We start from the raw sequence: 17,202 nt of genomic DNA on the forward strand, positions 1-17,202 counted from the left end.
GAAAGAAGAGCATTAATTTCAAGTCTATGGCATAGCAAAGGGAAGCACTCTGAGTGCTTTAAAAGGACAACACCTAGAGAGATCCACTAGCAGCTCAGATTAAAGTCAGACAGTTGATTCCTTTCTGTATCTCTTTGGTTACTCTGCTAAAGACAACTAAGAAATGCTCTATAGGCAAGCTCTCTTTCATGCTAGATGGAAAAGATTTAGGGTGAAATCAGCTTTACCAATCAGCCGATATCAAACTCGAACACAAGAAGTTTAGAAATGAAATACAACAAAAATGCCAACTGTGTCTAAAATAGACTTCATGAAGCAATCTAAAACACGGCTGGAGTGAAGAACAGGGACTGCTCTTCCAGAGAACCTGAGTTTGATTTCCACCACCACAAGGCAGCTAGCATCCACGTCCACACAGATCTGACATGCACATATACACACAGACACATAATTGAAAAAAGATCAAGGGCTGGAGAGATGGCTCAGTGGTTAAGAGCACCAAGTGCTCTTCTGAAGGTCCTGAGTTCAGATCCCAGCAACCACATGGTGGCTCACAACCATCTGAAACTCCCTCTTCTGGTGTGTCTGAAGACAGCCACAGTGTATGTACTTACATATAATAAATAAATAAGTAAATCTTAAAAAAAAAAAGATCAAAACAGGCATATTGTATAAGATGATACAGAATCTCTTGGATTTCACAAATATAAGTTACAAGTACATGATGAGATTATGGATACCATGCAGATATATGTGGTTTTGTTACAGAATGCTCTCATCTACTCAAATGAAAACCTACTGATCCATTGATGTAATTACCCAATGTGCAATTGAGATGGACCCTGCCTCTTACCTACATAATGTAGAATCATTAGTTCACTTGTTAAATACGAGTATTTATTCATGGACCTATCCAAAAAGGACTAGTACTTGGCAACAACTCAACTATGTATATGTATAAATATACTATGCACACAATAGAGCTGAAGTGTTTGGAATGAAGGGGAAAAAAGAAATTAAAAGAAAAAGAAATGAAAAGGAACACATATCAGAATGACAAAATAAATTCAGGAACATAACTATAAGAATGAAAACACAAATACCAGGTGGTCGGCATGCTGTTTCTGCAGGACATCCTGTCTGTAATCCTTTACGAACACTGTACTGAGCTTGTCCTCAACCTCAGCCAGCCAGTTGAGCACCTCCACCTCATCCTCCCCGAACAGCCTAGCATTGAACAGTGCCTGCTCGAGCAGGGATGCTTTCCGACAGCACCGGTCTTGAATTTCAGTGTATCGGGCCTGCAATGAGTCTAGCTTTTCTGACATGATGCCCTGCTCTGCCGGACATGTCAGGGAGGAGAGGGACTGCCCAATTTTAACTGCCTGGTGCACATCTGTTGCATGGTTTTCTATTTCTTCCTCTAGAGCCTGGAAATCCAGATGGAAAAAATGAGTAACAAAAAAGTAAATGAAAAACAAACATGAAACAATGAATAACAAATAACAGAACAAATTAAAATAAAAATTCACCTGCTGCACAGCAAAAACAATATGAAAAGTAACACACAAGCTGCTTCTCTCCCCTTTGATGTTCAGCTATTAGTCAAAGTCTACTTTACTTCAACCCAATGTAACTTTTCCAACTAATAATATGACCTCATCTTAAACTAAAAACTCCACAAAACATCTTCTAGAGAATGCTGCAGTTTTTCAGTCTCTACCTCTGGCTGTTTCATCTATGGCAGCACCTTCCTACCTTGTGACGAATAATCTGCTGGTGTATTTTGGCAGTCTGAGTGCCAACAGGTTCCGAGTTAGCAAGCTTTTTCTCTGTGACAGATAAGAAGTCAGAAATAGGCTCAGCTGTCTCATGGAATTGTTTAGCCAGAACCAAGATATCTTCCAGCTGTTTTTGCCTACACAAATACATAGAACAAGTTGCTCAGGCAGAAAGTCACATTACGAGTCATGTAGTATTAAATTCAGTAAAAGGGCAGTCTTTACCAGGCATGGTTTAAGTGCTCATAGTAAACAGACAACGTAACTAGGTGGGACGACTTTGCAGTCATAAAAGTTTTCACAGCATCATTTTCCATGAACCTTCTCTAAGGCGGGCAGGATTATCATCCCACAATTAAATGAAAGCTAACCCTGATGGCTTAGACAGAGACTTCTCTGACCCCTCATGAGCAGTGGCAGGCTAAGGATGGGAGGAGCTCTTCTAGCATTCTCCCTCAGACCACGCTGACACATATCAGAATGGGACGTACCATGTGCTCCACCTAAACAAGAGCCACAATACACAGGACACAGTGAAAAGGAGCCCCAAGTCAACTGTTTTCATGTCTTACTCCTGTATGTGAGTTAAGAAAATATGTGAAATAGTTTACTCACGTGAGCTAAAAGTCCCTCCCCAGTTTCAAATACCCAATTAGGCTTCTGACAATTTCAAGTCAAATTTAAGACAAGCACACGCATACTTTATTTGGAATCTTAAATTCTATATAATGTCCACATTAAACTTGGGTTTTAAGTATACCAAAAATTAAAAAGGAGAGAGGAAGCTGTCTTAGATTTCAAAACAAAACAAAACAAAACAAAACAGAAATAAGCAACAGACCTGTATGAGCACCAAATTAGTAATGAAAGGTCTTAACACCTTCGAGAACAGACTGAATGCTGGCCATTTTAAAAGGTCTAGTACTGCTGGGGCATGCAGCTCAGTAGTAGAACTTTTGACCAGCATAGATGAAGTCCTAAGTTCAATCCTTGGTATGGAGGGGTGGGGGTGGGTGGGGGCAGGATTGTGTGATGTATTTTAGTAAAACCTCACTTGATGTTTCCTTTATCCAAGTTACATTTAGCAAGCCTATTTTATAAGAAAATACCTATCTCTTAAATGCCTATGTATTTAACAGTATCATAGATTAGCTTAGAATGCAAAAAAAAACATTAAGTATCAATGTAATCTAACAGAAAAGAGACATGTCAAGTTTTAATTCTGACAATTAAAACACTGTTTATATATGTGAAAGGAGGAAAAAAAAAAAAAACACAACAAACTCTCAAAACCTCAGACTGTCAGTTGGCTGGAAGGCGAGGGGTTTGCATCCATCATTTGGAACAGCGACTCTGAGGCAGCACTGCCACTACTCACATCAAGCATCTCAAAGTTTGTGAGCAACAAAGGCTCAGTTCCTGAGAGTGATACGTGGATTGTTTCTAAACACTTATCCCCCATCAGGAAAAGCCACTGAACATTCTTCAAAGCAAAACAGGGATTATCCAAGAGCCTGTAAAGCACCTGAGTGACTGTAACCAAACCCGGAACAGAACAATCCTCCCACCACGTCCCAAATCCCTTACCTGGCTGCTGCCTTGCTGAGGAGATCAGTCCATCTACGTTCAAGACTCTCCAGCTGCCCAGTGATTTTCTCTCTATCAGCCAGCTCAGCTGACTGGGCTATTCTGCCTCCTTCTGCTTGAAGCATATCCACTGTGGCCTTTCGATCATCTAGGAGTCGCTGGAGCAACTGTGGCATGTGTGTATAAAGAGAAAGGAAAGTAACAACAAAGGGTCATTTAAAAATAAACCCAGAGCTGGGTTAGTGGTGCAGCACTGGGGAAGCAGAGGCAGGTGGATCTCTATGAATCTTAAGGCCAGCCTGGACTACATAGTTGAGACCCTATCTTGAAGAAAACACAAACAAACAATCATCATGATGAATCTGAAGCTTAACTGAGCAATGCATTAACTGAACAACTGAGCCCCAAAGAATGTGATATAGTACAGTTCCTGTCAGGTCCACTCACTTCAGTTTTCACTATAGTACCATGGCTGTCACTGTATTATTGACAGGTAACTTCCCTTGAATTAAGAGACAAGTACATTTGCCAGGAATGGTGGTGCACATCTTTAGTTCCAATACTTAGGCAGAGGCAGAGGCAGAGGCAGAGGCAGAGGCAGAGGCAGAGGCAGAGGCAGAGGCAGAGGCAGAGGCAGAGGCAGGAAGATCTTTGAGTTCAAGGCCAGCCTAGGCTACATAGTGAATCCCAGGTCAGCCATAGAATCTCAGGAAACAACAAGCAAAAGTCAAAGGCACACAGAAAAATCACTAGGATCTGAAATGACAGATATTTTATTCACAATGTATTATATACATATATCAAAATATCATCTTGTATGCTGTAAATGACATAAAATTTCATTATATCTCCCTAAAACTAAAAAAACAACAACCAACAAACAAACAAACAAACAAACAAACCAAAAAAACTTCTTTTATCCATTGGTGTACATTCATTGTACCTGGTTATTTTTGAAACATGATCTATCCTATGTAGTCACGGTTAGCCTGAAACTCTATAAAAAAATTCTCCTACCCCAGTCTCCTAAGAGCTTGTTTTGAAGACATGTGTCTATCACCATGCTTGGCACAAAATAAGAAATACTAAAAACAAAACTACATTGAAACAGAAATCACACTGACACAATAGGTAGAGGACTGGGGAGACCAAGCTCAGCTGGCACAATGCTTGCTCAGCATGCATGAAGCACTGCATAAACAAAGTGAGGTTTACACTTGCGATCCCAGCACTTAGCAGGTGGAGGCAGGAGGATGAGAAATTCAGTGTCAGCCTCAGCAATATAATGTTGCAGACCAGTCTGGGCTACATGAGACCCTGACTCAAAAAGTGAGTGACTACTGACTTCCAAGCCCTAAAGACATGTATCTGTCCCCCTCTGTGTCCCGTGAAGCAGTGTGTATGTGCCTAATGCTGACGTGCAAACCTGACATGCTGTTCACTAGATTCTCAGCAGCTGTGATTACATGCACAGCATCTGTGACACAGAGGATTTGATACAGTTAACAGTAGATGGGAGAGAGAAAGACATTTTTTCAGTAATACAGCCACTGGCAGGGTATTCATACTCCTGTGAGCCATTTTAGTGACACTCACTAGGTCTCTCTCACAAAGTAGAAATAGGGCTAGGTGGGAAGATGAAGAGGATGAGTAGAAAGCAGAGACAAGAGAGAGTCATGGAGTGTGAATGTGATCAAAGTTTATTATGTACATGAATGAAAGTGTCATAATGAAACCCATTATTATGTATAATTAACATGCTAACATTAATCAAATAGGACAAAAATATAGACAACTCATTTACGACATTCAACATTATTCTAACTATTGCTGATCTTACAATATGACACATGAACAAGTGTGTAACTCACTCAGTCTGACAAACTCCAGAGTAAACCAGTGAAAATCAATTTCCACCTTTCTTCTCAGGAGGACACATGTAAGTTAAGTTCTACTGAAACTCCGGACTGGCTCCTTAAGCTATAAACAATGTGTTGTCTGTCACTGTCTGCTTAGTTCGCCGTCTCCACATTCCCACTTACCTTCTGTTCTTGGATCTGTGCTTTCACCACTTTATACTCAGCAGATGGAGGCTTCTGATTGGCTATGAGCTCCTCAGTATCTGTCAACCAGCTGAGCAATGGCTCTAAGGCATCTTGAAATTTCCCACAATGTAACAGAGCCTCCTGCAGTTGTGCAATTCTTTGTGCAACCTGTGTCACAGATATGGAGAGCTCAAATTCAAGGAAGGAGAGAACAGTATTGTATTTAAACTACTACTAACCCATTTAGTAATTATAGATGGCATTGACATTTAGTCTTAAGGGCAACCTCAGGTCTAGATATCTCTTTTTTGCCCCTTCTAGTCCCAGCACAAGTGTCATTTGCTCATAAGCTCACCTTTTTATTCAGTGTATTCCATCGAGTATTAATTTCGTCCATATCATGTTCTAAGCCCTGCACATCACAGTTTTTTCCTGCACTCTGAATTAATCCCTGGCCAAGTCCATTCACCTGCTGCAATTTCACCTGAAGAGGATCCACTTGTTCTTTCTGAAACAGCTGGAGAATTGCAGAGAAAGGCAGATTTATTATAAAGAATATTAAACTGTCTATATCACACACAGTATCTGGTCATTCTTGAGAGATTTATGACTTATAGAAGGAGGACAAGGAATAAAGGAGAAATAATGTAAGCATCAGAACAGTGAGGTACCAAGGAGACACGGGGGTTTGTTTCATTTACATGTCGTCTTATGTACCCTTGTATGTGACATACACCAAGGGACAGTTATAGCACTATTTAGGTCTTTAATCTAGTGACTCGGTTTCTTCTTTCAAATCAGTTGCTTAATTTTTAATGCTAAAAGCTACAGGGAACAGTGAAGTATTAGCATTAACATATTATAAAATAAATGCAATGTAATTGAATCCTGAAAGGGAAGGATGGTATCAAATTACAAGTACTTAAGTTCTTGGAAAAATACCATGGAGAATAGCCATTTGACCACTGACAACAGGCAGCACACTTTCCTGCCTAGGATGGGTAACTCAATCAGTCAAAACAAATCAGCAGTGTGAAAAAATGCAAAGCTCATAGCTTAATACCCCTGAGGCCATTTAACTTCATTCTGTTTCAGGGCCACAGACCACATACAGCCAATCATCTTGAAATAGTACTCCCCCCTCCACAAGAGGAAGTGCGCCAACATCTCTGACACGTGTACCAAGTAAGGCATAGGTATATAAAATACTTTAAAAACATGAGACCATGGATCATGTCCATAATGAAACAAACAAAAAAATTTAAAAATTAAAAATGGAATTAAGTGTTGTAAGCAATGTTTACTTTTATCTACTATAGTGCAATATAGACATTTCTAAATTCAAAAGTTAAAACAAAACAAAACAAAAAAGATACTTTGGAAAACTGGTACAAGCCACAAAGCCTACATGATCCCAGCACTCAGGTGGAGGGAGGTTTATGATCATCATCAGCCACATTTAAATCTGAGGCCTCTCTGGAGTATATGAGACCTTACCTCAAAAACAAAAAACAAAACAAAGAAATGCCAAAACTTTAGTTTTCACACACATTTGCCCAATGAATAATCTTAAGGGGAAGAATTATACAAACATTTTTACTTAAGAATTGGTTTGTCTCAATTACTAGAACATAAAATTAGCCACATTTTTTACCAGCTTGGCTCTACCCCACCCCCCTTTCTTCTATATAAAGGTTTTTCAGTTTCAGTAAGAGAGGTGAGTCTATTGAAGTCAGAGGATAACAAAAAATAAAAGAGGACAAAATAAACTTAAAAGAGAATTGAATGCTGAAGTAAAACTAATTTCATTCTTTAACAGATCACAGATCACACTATGGTTAGGAATCTAAATTCAAAGGAATGCCTGTGGATGGATAAGTCAGTCCATAGAGAAGGCAAGGCCCAGCAAAAACTCAAAAAGGCCACTTTATATTACAACTTGATCGTACTGTATTTTGTTAAGCAACATATAAAGAATTCAGCTTCAACAAAATACAGGAAAACCCCACGAGTACCACAGAGCTCTATTCTGAAACTAGAGACATCCATTTGAAGAAAAACTAGGAGGTGTGAGGATGGGGACGAATAAAAGATTGATGGTGGTAGGGATTAGAAATGGAAGGACAAAGGGGAAGGAACTCAATCAAATCAAATACATCCAAGCTATCTTTTAAAGATTTGTTTTTATTTGTGTGTCTGTGGTTACTGGTAATGGCTGTGGTTACTTTTTGGTGGTAGTGTGTTTTCCATTTCAATCCTGGCTGATCTTTTCTGATGGCTTGTTCTCTTTCTCCTCTTTTTTTTTTTTTTTAACCTCCAGATAGAGAATGTTAGTCCTAAGGCATCCTTAAAATTTTTTTTTTTCTTTGCTTATTTAAGACAAGATTTACTACATAGCTTAGGCTAGCCTGGAACTCATGAACCTCTTACCTTAGTAGGTGTATATCACCATGGCTAGTGATCTCCTTTCTTTTAATGTCCTTCCTGGGCAATTTAATCTACCACTTCAATTAGTAACTCTGATAAATGTTTATGACTTAATTTTCTCTTCTAAGTTTCAAATCCATACATCCAACTGCTTTCTTACTATCTCCACACCAACCACTTACCTTGAACCAAATGGTTCCAAAGAAACAGTACCTCACTTTCTTATTCCTTCAAATTTATTTCTCCCTAAATCAAATTCTAACATCTGTTCTTGAAATCAGTAATTTACTGCTGTCCAGTTTGTACTTAACTGTATAAACCAGAATCCACGTCATCCTGGATCTATGACACACCTTCACCACAAAGGCCATCAACAGGCCTTAATTCTATTTGCAAAGTATTCCTTGCCTCTATTCAACTGTCTCCAAACCTACTTTGTCAGTTTATAATGCTATATTTACAAGAGCCATTTTTGCGCTTTATGTCTGCCTCCCACATGCTACTGTAAGGCCCACAAGGGCAGGCACCATGCCAGTTCTATTCACTGAAAGAGGCTAGGATCTGGCACAAAGTTGATACTCAGTAATTATTTATTTCTTGAATGAATGACTCCTTGTATAGAAATTGCTTAGGGGAAAGCAAACAAACTCATGACAGATCTGCCTATCAGCTGGACACTCAAACACTCAATTGTTGAGATGCTCCCCAATTCTTGCTTAAAAAGAGTTCCTTGGCAAATTTTAATTTTACGGAAACTTTACTTTGTATAAAAGGCTACCTCCTCTTCCTCTGAACTTTTGACTGTAAATAAGATTGAGGGAACTTATAGGCAGGGGTTTAAGTAACTGGGGACTGCTCTCAGTAGCCTGAGATCACAATACAGAAACAACAAATAAACTGACATTTAGCTTCTTCTAACCAAGCTCTTGCTAGTACCTATTATGAAGTTTATATTTTAAGAAAGAACAGAAATTGTATATTTTTAGCCAGGTATATAAATGTGCATTTTGTACATACATAGCACATAAGCTCTGAAGCATTTTACTCTAAATCAAATTCCAGGTTATGATCATTTGTCGAGTCCAAAATATCTCTGCATAGAAACAATAAGTTCCGGGCTGGTGAGATGGCTCAGTGGGTAAGAGCACCCGACTGCTCTTCCGAAGGTCCAGAGTTCAAATCCCAGCAACCACATGGTGGCTCACANTCACAACCATCCGTAACGAGATCTGGCGCCCTCTTCTGGAGTGTCTGAAGACAGCTACAGTGTACTTACATATAATTAATAAATAAATCTTAAAAAAAAAAAAAAAAAGAAAAGAAACAATAAGTTCCTTTGCCTCTAAAACCCCCCTAAAAGCCAGGTATGGTGATTCACACCTACGGTGTCAGCTCTCAGGAAGCTGATGCAGGAGGACTGCTATAAGTCTGAGGCCAGCCTGGACTTAGTGAATTCTAGGCCAGTCAGAATAGGACCTTGTCTCAAGACCTTAATATGCCAAAAATACTCTCTAATATATAAAAACTGGAATTTATACAACCTTGGAAAAAACACTTTTCCTTTTCCTGCAGTGCTACAAAGGGACCCTGGACTTTGTGCATACCAGGCACGTACTCTACCAATCAGACACATGTCCACCTCTGAAAAACTTCTTTTAAAAATCCAACTAATAATTATTTCAGTAGTGTGTCTCTCCCTCTCCCCTTCCCATCCTCACATATAGCTTAGGCTGCCCATTTTATATAGCCAGGCTGCCCTCAAGTATCCCCCAGCTCACCCTAGTGACCCAAGCACACAGATTGTAGATATTCATTACTACTCCTGGGTTCAATAAGTATTTCCAAAATAGCAGGGTGTGGATGGTGCATACCTTTAATCCCAGAACTTTTTTTAAAAAGATTTATTCATTATTATTATTATTATAATTATATCTAAGTACACTGTAGCTATCTTCAGACGCACCAGAAGAGGGTGTCAGATCTCATTACGGATGGTTGTGAATCACCATGTGGTTGCTGGGATTTGAACTCAGGACCTCCAAAAGAGCAGTCGGTGCTCTTAACCACTGAGCCATCTCTCCAGCCCCTAATCCCAGAACTTTAATCCCAAAGCCAGAGGCAGGGAAATCTCTGTGACTAGCCTGGTCTACATAGAGAGTTCCAGGCCAATCAGGACTACACCTAAAATAATCCCACTTCAAAGAATGACAACTTTTCGAAGGTGGGGTGGCACCATTTCCTTCTCCTGGCATTTTACTAGACAGTACTTCATAAAATAAGGATCTCCTATACCTGGAGGGATCCTTGGAGGATTACATATCCTAGAGAGAGACCAGTATTGAGGATTCTTCTAAATTCCTCTATATATGCAGACCAGATTGGTTCTTTTTTACATTTAATCGTTTTTACTGACTGCTGCTGTCAGCTGTATACCAGAAGTATTTCATATTTCAAGAATGCATGCACAAGGAATTGTTCTGTCACTGGCCTACTGTTCTAACTTGAGGGGTGACTGCAATCAATCCCACATTCCATAAAACCCAAAATCAAGATCTACCAACTTGACAGGTAACAAATTTTAACTTGGCAGGAAGCTACATAACAAGAAAACTGTTGAGCCCAAGAGGGAACTACCAACACTCAGCTAAGCAGGAGGGTTTGCAGCAAAGCTGGCAGCTCAAGGGACACAATCAAAATGATTTATTGCATGTCTAATTGGTATTCTAAGAGGTTAAGGTTGCTATGGAAGGTTCTACAATGAGGTAGATGAGAGGACCCACCTTAGGTAGTTCCCACTGATATTATAGAAAATTGATCTTCACTAGTCCATTAATAGTGGCTACTGTGAGGAAGAACTGTTCTGGGATCTGGGGAACGGGAAAACCCAAACAACCTCCTCACTCAACTACTTAAAGCAGATGGACTCTAGGAAGTGGAACGCTGCTTCAATTTTTCACTTCCACATTCTGTTGTCTAAGGATTTTAGAGAGCTGAGTGTAATTAGTCAGGCCTGTAATCTCAGCACTCAGGTGGCAGAGGCTTGAGAGTTAGCCTGGACCTTACAGAAAGACTTTGTAGCAAAACAAAACAAATACCTCCAAGCTAAAAGACCCAAGAGGATATCATTGTACATGCTCTCATTTTATAGATTCAGAAACAAAAGTCTAGAAAAGAAAAGTGACTTAAGAACATAAAAGCAATTTTGCAAGATGACTATAATTGCATCCTGAGTTTTCCCTGAGTATGCCTACGGCTTTAAGAAACACACTTTCTTCTGCCAGGTGGTGATGGCAGTGGCTGCAAATGCCTTTAGTCCTAGCCCTCAGGAGGTAGAAGCAGGGAGATCTCTGTGAGTTTCAGGCCAGCCTGGCCTACAGAGTTAAGTGCCAGACAGCCAGAGCAACACAGTGAACCCCAGTCTTGAAAAAAACAAAAACAAAACAAAAAAAACAAACAAAAAAACAAGCCAACAACCCTACCCCCACATTTGTGTGTTTACATTGTTTTCGTCTACGATACTTCTGTGATATCTGCAAATCTATTTACAGGATGAAGGGAGATGGTCAGTGGCTGAAATCTCGTGTTTGTGATACCATAAACACACTGCCATTTTATCCTTACAATCCTCTCAGGGCTCTGCCTTACCCAGTGAGGTATCTGAGAGAGAAGACTCCAGACACCTAATCTTCCCAGAGTGGTTTGAAGTACTCAGGTCTCACTCAAAACTCAGAGTAACTCTACCTAACTGCATACCACTAAAAACATGAACTCTCTAGATTTTAGAAAACAGGCTTACTATATTTTTTCTTTTCTTTTCGTTTTCAAAAGAGGAATAACACTTTCCTGATAATAAGGTTTTTAAAAATTTAAGCCAGTATCTATTTACAAATATGTTACTTTGGCTTCTGACATATGTAAGTAAAAAATGAATAAAATTTTACAGAGAAAATTAAAGACACTTTCCCCTCTACATACAATAGAAAATCTAGAAATAACAAGCCCAGGGGCACAGTATTAGCAAAAGAGAGGAGGGCCTATGCCACCACTCGTTAACACCAAGTGAGAGAACTTGCAATTCTCACTTTATGCTCTAGGCCTTTCCTGCCAATGAAATGATCAACAATTACCTCATGTGAATTTAATCCATCATTTGCAGCCAGAGGCACTTTCCCATGTATCATTGTGCCAGGCACCTCTTTTATTCCAAATGCTGAAGAATCAAGGCATTCCTTGATCCCCATTCCAGGAGAGGAAGCATTCTCAAGAACAGGAGTTTCTTCTGAAATGGGCACTGAATCAGTGTGGGTAGTTCCTTCCAGGAAGGGTCCATCAGGAGAGAAAATTTCCTTAGCAGGCACTGCAGTAGCTGGAGTGGCAGACCATTCTGGGATGGAACTACTAACCACTTGAGTATCAGGCTTCTCTAGGGTAGGTTCTTTGAGAGTTGGGGCAGCAGACTCCTCTGGTATAGGCCCTGCAGGAGGAGGCATGCTAGGCTCCTCTGCAGTAGATACTGGAACTGTCAGAGTATCTGGCTCCTCTGAGGTGGGCCCTGCAGGAGTTGGTATGGCAGGTTCCTCTGGGAGGAACATTTCAGCTGCTTGAGTGTCAGGCTCCTCTGAGGTAACATCCTCGTCTATGATGGGCACTGTAACAGTCTCCACTGGAGGCACTGTACCAGATGAGGATGCAGCTTGTTCTGGGGCTGATATTGCAGCAGTCATAACATCCTCCACTAAGATAACCACTGAAGCTACTGGGATATCTTCCTCTGGGATGGGCACTATTGGAGTAGCTACAGCAGTTCCGTCTGAGGCAGAGGCATTGGCAGCAGGCCCCTCCAAGGCAGTCAATGCTACAGCAGGGATATCCTCTCCTGGCATTGGTGCTACAGCATCCAGGGCATTTTCTACCACGGGTACTACAGCAGCTGGGACAGGCCTCTGTTGGCTGGATATCCATTCTTCTAAACCTGGTACAGTGTTACTGGCTTTGGTGATTTGTTCCTCCGGAAAGATGTTAAGGGTTGAATCTAAATCTCTCATTTCTATCTCCCCTTCCTGTGATAAAGCCATACCCAGCTGAGGTTCTCCATCACTCATGGTTTCTGCTCCAGCTTTATTGAGTCTCAGTTCCCCAGCCAGTAGGTGCAGACTAAGAACCTCTGACTCAGAAGACCTCCTCTGGAAGTCTGTAGGAAACTGTGCTGGAGTTCCATTCCCTAAAAGCTTCCCTTGACAACCTGGCTCTTTTGTTTCTCCATCCTTATCACAAACTTTCTCCATGGACAATTCACAAAGGTCTGCATTTCCCAAAGATGCCAGATTGTTATCTTCTTGACTAATTAGAGCTTCTTTTCCACTTTCTGAATGAATCTCATCGGTTAATAAATTTGAATCAGATGAGAACACCTCTACTTCAGGTCCTGAGGTAACATCTTGTTCATAGTTAAAAGCAAAACTGAGAGGGATCCTTTCCATATACTCCTCTACATTCCCCTCAGTCTGACTGCAGTCTACCTGGGACAAATTGCCATTTTCTTTGGCTAGCTCAGAGGCAATAAAGACTGGCAGGTTTTCTTCACAAGAGGCTCTGAGATTAGAGTTCAGCAATCCTCCTGTGTCCAGCTTGCTATGTGGCTCCAGATCAGCCAGAAGCTTAAATTCTCCACCAATCTTGGGGCTAAAAGGCACTTTTTCACACTCCTTGCTAATAGTGGAGGTATCCCTTCCACTATCAGGCTGAGCACTAAGTTCAACAGCTTTAGGCACCTGAGAAGAATCCAGGGAATTGCAATATTCACCATCTAATCCAGTGTCAGGGTCCTTTATCCTCACACTTAGAAAACCCACATGCCGTTCCTGTTCTAAGGCAGCTCCTGGAAAATGACTAATTAAAAGTGAATCTTCTGCATCCTGGGTTGGGGCCAGCCCTTCAGAAGAGGCCTGACTCAGCAGCTCAGCTGAAGAAGTTATTCCTTCTTCACATAAACATTCCTTCTCAAGTTCAAGAAACATTTGCACAGAATCTGTGTCAGAGAGCTGCTCTGCTTCAACAGGGCACTGGAGCTCTGAAGTCAGACCCTCTAGCCCCTGATCAGGTCTGTTTTTCACCTCACTGATAACAGTGTCACCTGCAGGCACACAGGTGCAGTCAGGGGAAGAACCCCTGGGGACAGAAGCAAGCTGATCCCTAGTTGGCTGCAGGTCAACAGAGCAGCACATATGATGAAGAGCTAGGTGGTCAGAAGTTCCAGAGACAGCCACACAATCTGACCCATCCTTTACTGTTGGTACTGAGTTTGCTTGGTCACTTTCTTCAAGAGGATCTGCCAAACTAGTCTCTTCATTTGTAACAAGACTCTTTCTTTTCTCTGACAATTTCTCTTCCTCCCACTCCTCCTCTGCCTCCATCATGATCCATCGCTCATCCTCCTCAAATTTTAACTCAGACTCTGTTTTTTCTCTCAAGCTAGGTGTTATAAGCATATGTAATTCTGGATCCAACAGCTCTTCACTCAAGCAAGGAGAGAGAGGTGGTAGTTCCACAGCGCAGGCAGTGTCCCCAAGGGGGTACTGCTTCTCACTGAAGCCTCCCTTGGAGGAACTTTTCATGGCTCTGGGCCAGGTTGCACTTGAGAATCTGTGCTCCTGCATTTCATCTGTGTTACCACTTGCTGCTGCAGCTTCTGAGCCCAGAGGCTGGAATTCATGGGGAGAGCTCTCACTGTGCTGTTGGAATTTGAAGTCCTGGCAGTCTCTCAAATTTTTTACATTTTGCACTTCTGGAATATCTACAGATTTGGACATGTGTTCCAAAGTAACGGACTCAGACTGAGGTTCCCTGTGGTCAAAGTGACCAGAACTTTCTGTCAATGCAGAACTGGATTCTTTTTTGTCTTGCAAGGAAGGATTTGAAGCACCAGCTTCTGATACTTCACTGAGAGAAGCCTCCATCCTTTCTGCAAATTCTGGGAAGTTGGGTGGCATGAAGGACTTCCACGATCTCCTGTTAACATTATCTTTGCGTTCTGCATTTGGCCGACGTCTGGGTGGCACAGGTGCTGACTTCTGCACATCACTGCTTAGCTTTAATGCATCAAATATAATCCTCTCATCCAGCTTCTTGCCTTCTGGCACTCTAGATTCAAAAACATTAGATGATGCTCCTAATGTACCATTGCTGGATATGGTACTTCCTTCCATCTTCTCCATGGTGCTTTTTGACGTCTGATTAAGTTTTGACCCCTGGTCAATCTGTTCATTTATCCTCATTGTATCGTATATAGACCGCTGTGGAACATAGCAATCTTCTATATAGCCATCCTCATCTTCCCCTTTACCCAGGCAGGTAGGGTTCCGCCTTAAACAGTCTGGCCTGCTAAGTGGCTTACCCATACTTTTTCAATAAAGATGAACCATCAATCTTTCAAAAGTTTTTTTCCCCCCCACGGGTTCTCTCAAAATACATTCTACATGAATTGTAAGTCCTCTTACATGTTTATACTCCAAACCACCAATTGCATCTGCCTTCCAGAAAGACCTGGAAGTTTCCAATTTGAAACCATTTTGGGAGAAACTCTAATAAGACAAACAGGTTTCTCCTCACAGGCTAGCAGCCTCATAACTCCAGAAAGATAAATGATATTATTTCATCAATAAGCATAAAACAAATACTTGTATGGCTTCTGGGTTTTACTTTTCTAAAGCCCTTTCAAATTCAGTCAGCAAAAAATCATTTGATATTGACAAGTCTTATTCAATATCTAGTTTCACTCGATTCGCACCGAAGCTGAGTTGGAAGCAGAAAATGTATACCAACTATGTCCTTTATAACAATGGCACACCCTCTCTAGCCTTCAAGTATGGTCCAAGCTCCTAAGAATTCCTTTCATTTTATCCCGTGTTCAGCCCTGAAGAGTCCAGCTGGTCTGAATTAGCCATTCGTCCTCTCTAGTTGGGGTGTTTGCATTTGAACAGGGCTGGTCAGCGGATATTCCTGCAACTTTAAACACAGGAAGTCCTTCATTCGGGGCCAGCTTGGGGCTTCCTGTCTCCAAAACATCATGGCATTGTTGTGGCTTCCAAGCCAACACTGTATCGTGGCCGTAAAACAAGGCGAGTGGAGGCCCACGCTGGGCCTTTCAGAAGGCGGGCAGGCTGCGGCAGCGGCCAAGAGGCAGTCTGGACTCACTTAGCACCGCCCGCAAACCCTCGCCATGCCTCGCGCCCCGGAGGGCCAGGGTCGCCTCACCGCAACCTTGCAGGTGGCTCCCGGCGGCCGGCCTTGGGTCTAGTGCTCAGGAAGTTAGTTTGTTCCTCCGGCAGCAGAAAGTCCCGTGTCCTGTGGGCGCCGCCTCCCCGGCCACTGCAGGTCCCCGGCCCCCAGCCGCCGCGTCGTGGGCTGCATGACAAGCATTCGCCTCTTTTCTCCACCACGCCGCCGGCCCTGCAGCCGTCCTCCCCGCCCGCAGCTGTCACGGTCCCGGCATGCAAACTTCTGGCCGGGAACAAAAGGCTCCGCTCCGGCCGCACGAGGGGGGCGAGCCCGCCTCTCTCACGCCGCGCGGCCCGCTCACACGCCGCTGGCTGGAAGTGCTCGGGTGGCGGGCGGATCTCCTCCCCCTTCTAGCCCCGCCACAGCCGCTGCCCCGCCCGGGCAGCCCCCTTGGAAGCCCGGGAGCGCGCGGCGCCGACTGCTAGGGAGGAGGACGGGGGCGGGGCCTACAGGGAGCCCCGCCGGGAGGGGAGGGGGCGGAGGCAAGGATTGGAGGCCAAGGCGGCGAGGGAGGGGCTTCCCGGGGTTGGGGCGAGGGACTCCAGCTCATCCCGCACCCCCTCTAGCTCACTCCCTCCACACCCACGGGAGTAATAGTGTCCCCGCCCGCGAGGGTGAGAAGAGTGGGGCAGTCCTGGTCACGCCGGGCAAATCCCCTGACAAAGGAAAGCCCCGCCCTCACAACGCCGGCCCGGCCCCTCCGCCCCCGCTTCTTTCCAACCGGCGGGATGGGAGCCCAGCCCAAGGACGAACCCAGAAGGGGCGCCCCCGCCGCCCCCACTACCAGCCGGTTGTGGCTAGGGCCACTCGGGGGCCCCCATCTGCCGGTAGAGACGTACGGGCTGGGGTGGGCGGTCTGCACTATCCTAGGATCCAGCTTTGCCGCCAACGTCTATCCCTGTATTTTTCCAATGTCACCTCTGGCGCTGACCAAAGAACAGGCTAGCCTTAAACACAGTCTTTTCTTGGCATGCCAAGGAATTAAGTTAGACTCAGGAACCAAGTTATTGGATAAACTCTAGGCACAGTTTCCCTTCTCAAGTATGTCAGATCTTGGCCCATTTCGCCACCTGGATTTCTCTGCT

General features: G+C 43.0%; 2 protein-coding genes across 5 annotated transcripts in view; both read right to left on the minus strand.

The window, feature by feature from the left end:
- Macf1 (microtubule actin crosslinking factor 1) overlaps positions 1–17,202 on the minus strand; it is a 338,558-nt gene that overhangs the window by 47,440 nt on the left and 273,916 nt on the right. For all 4 annotated transcript variants that reach the window (XM_029476566.1, XM_029476567.1, XM_029476565.1 and 1 more), the window contains 5 exons: positions 5,769–5,930; positions 5,411–5,581; positions 3,369–3,535; positions 1,759–1,918; positions 1,104–1,430 (listed from right to left, as the gene is read on the minus strand). In XM_029476566.1, the coding sequence (XP_029332426.1) occupies positions 1,104–1,430; positions 1,759–1,918; positions 3,369–3,535; positions 5,411–5,581; positions 5,769–5,930 (987 nt within the window). The remainder of the gene's footprint in view (positions 1–1,103; positions 1,431–1,758; positions 1,919–3,368; positions 3,536–5,410; positions 5,582–5,768; positions 5,931–17,202) is intronic.
- Kiaa0754 (KIAA0754 ortholog) lies at positions 11,262–16,762 on the minus strand. Its single transcript, XM_021161483.2, has one exon. The coding sequence runs from the start codon at positions 15,235–15,237 to the stop codon at positions 11,890–11,892; it is 3,348 nt and encodes a 1,115-aa protein (XP_021017142.1). The 5' UTR covers positions 15,238–16,762; the 3' UTR covers positions 11,262–11,889.

Source organism: Mus caroli, chromosome 4 (genome assembly GCF_900094665.2).
Source record: "Mus caroli chromosome 4, CAROLI_EIJ_v1.1, whole genome shotgun sequence".
Lineage (NCBI taxonomy): Eukaryota > Metazoa > Chordata > Mammalia > Rodentia > Muridae > Mus > Mus caroli.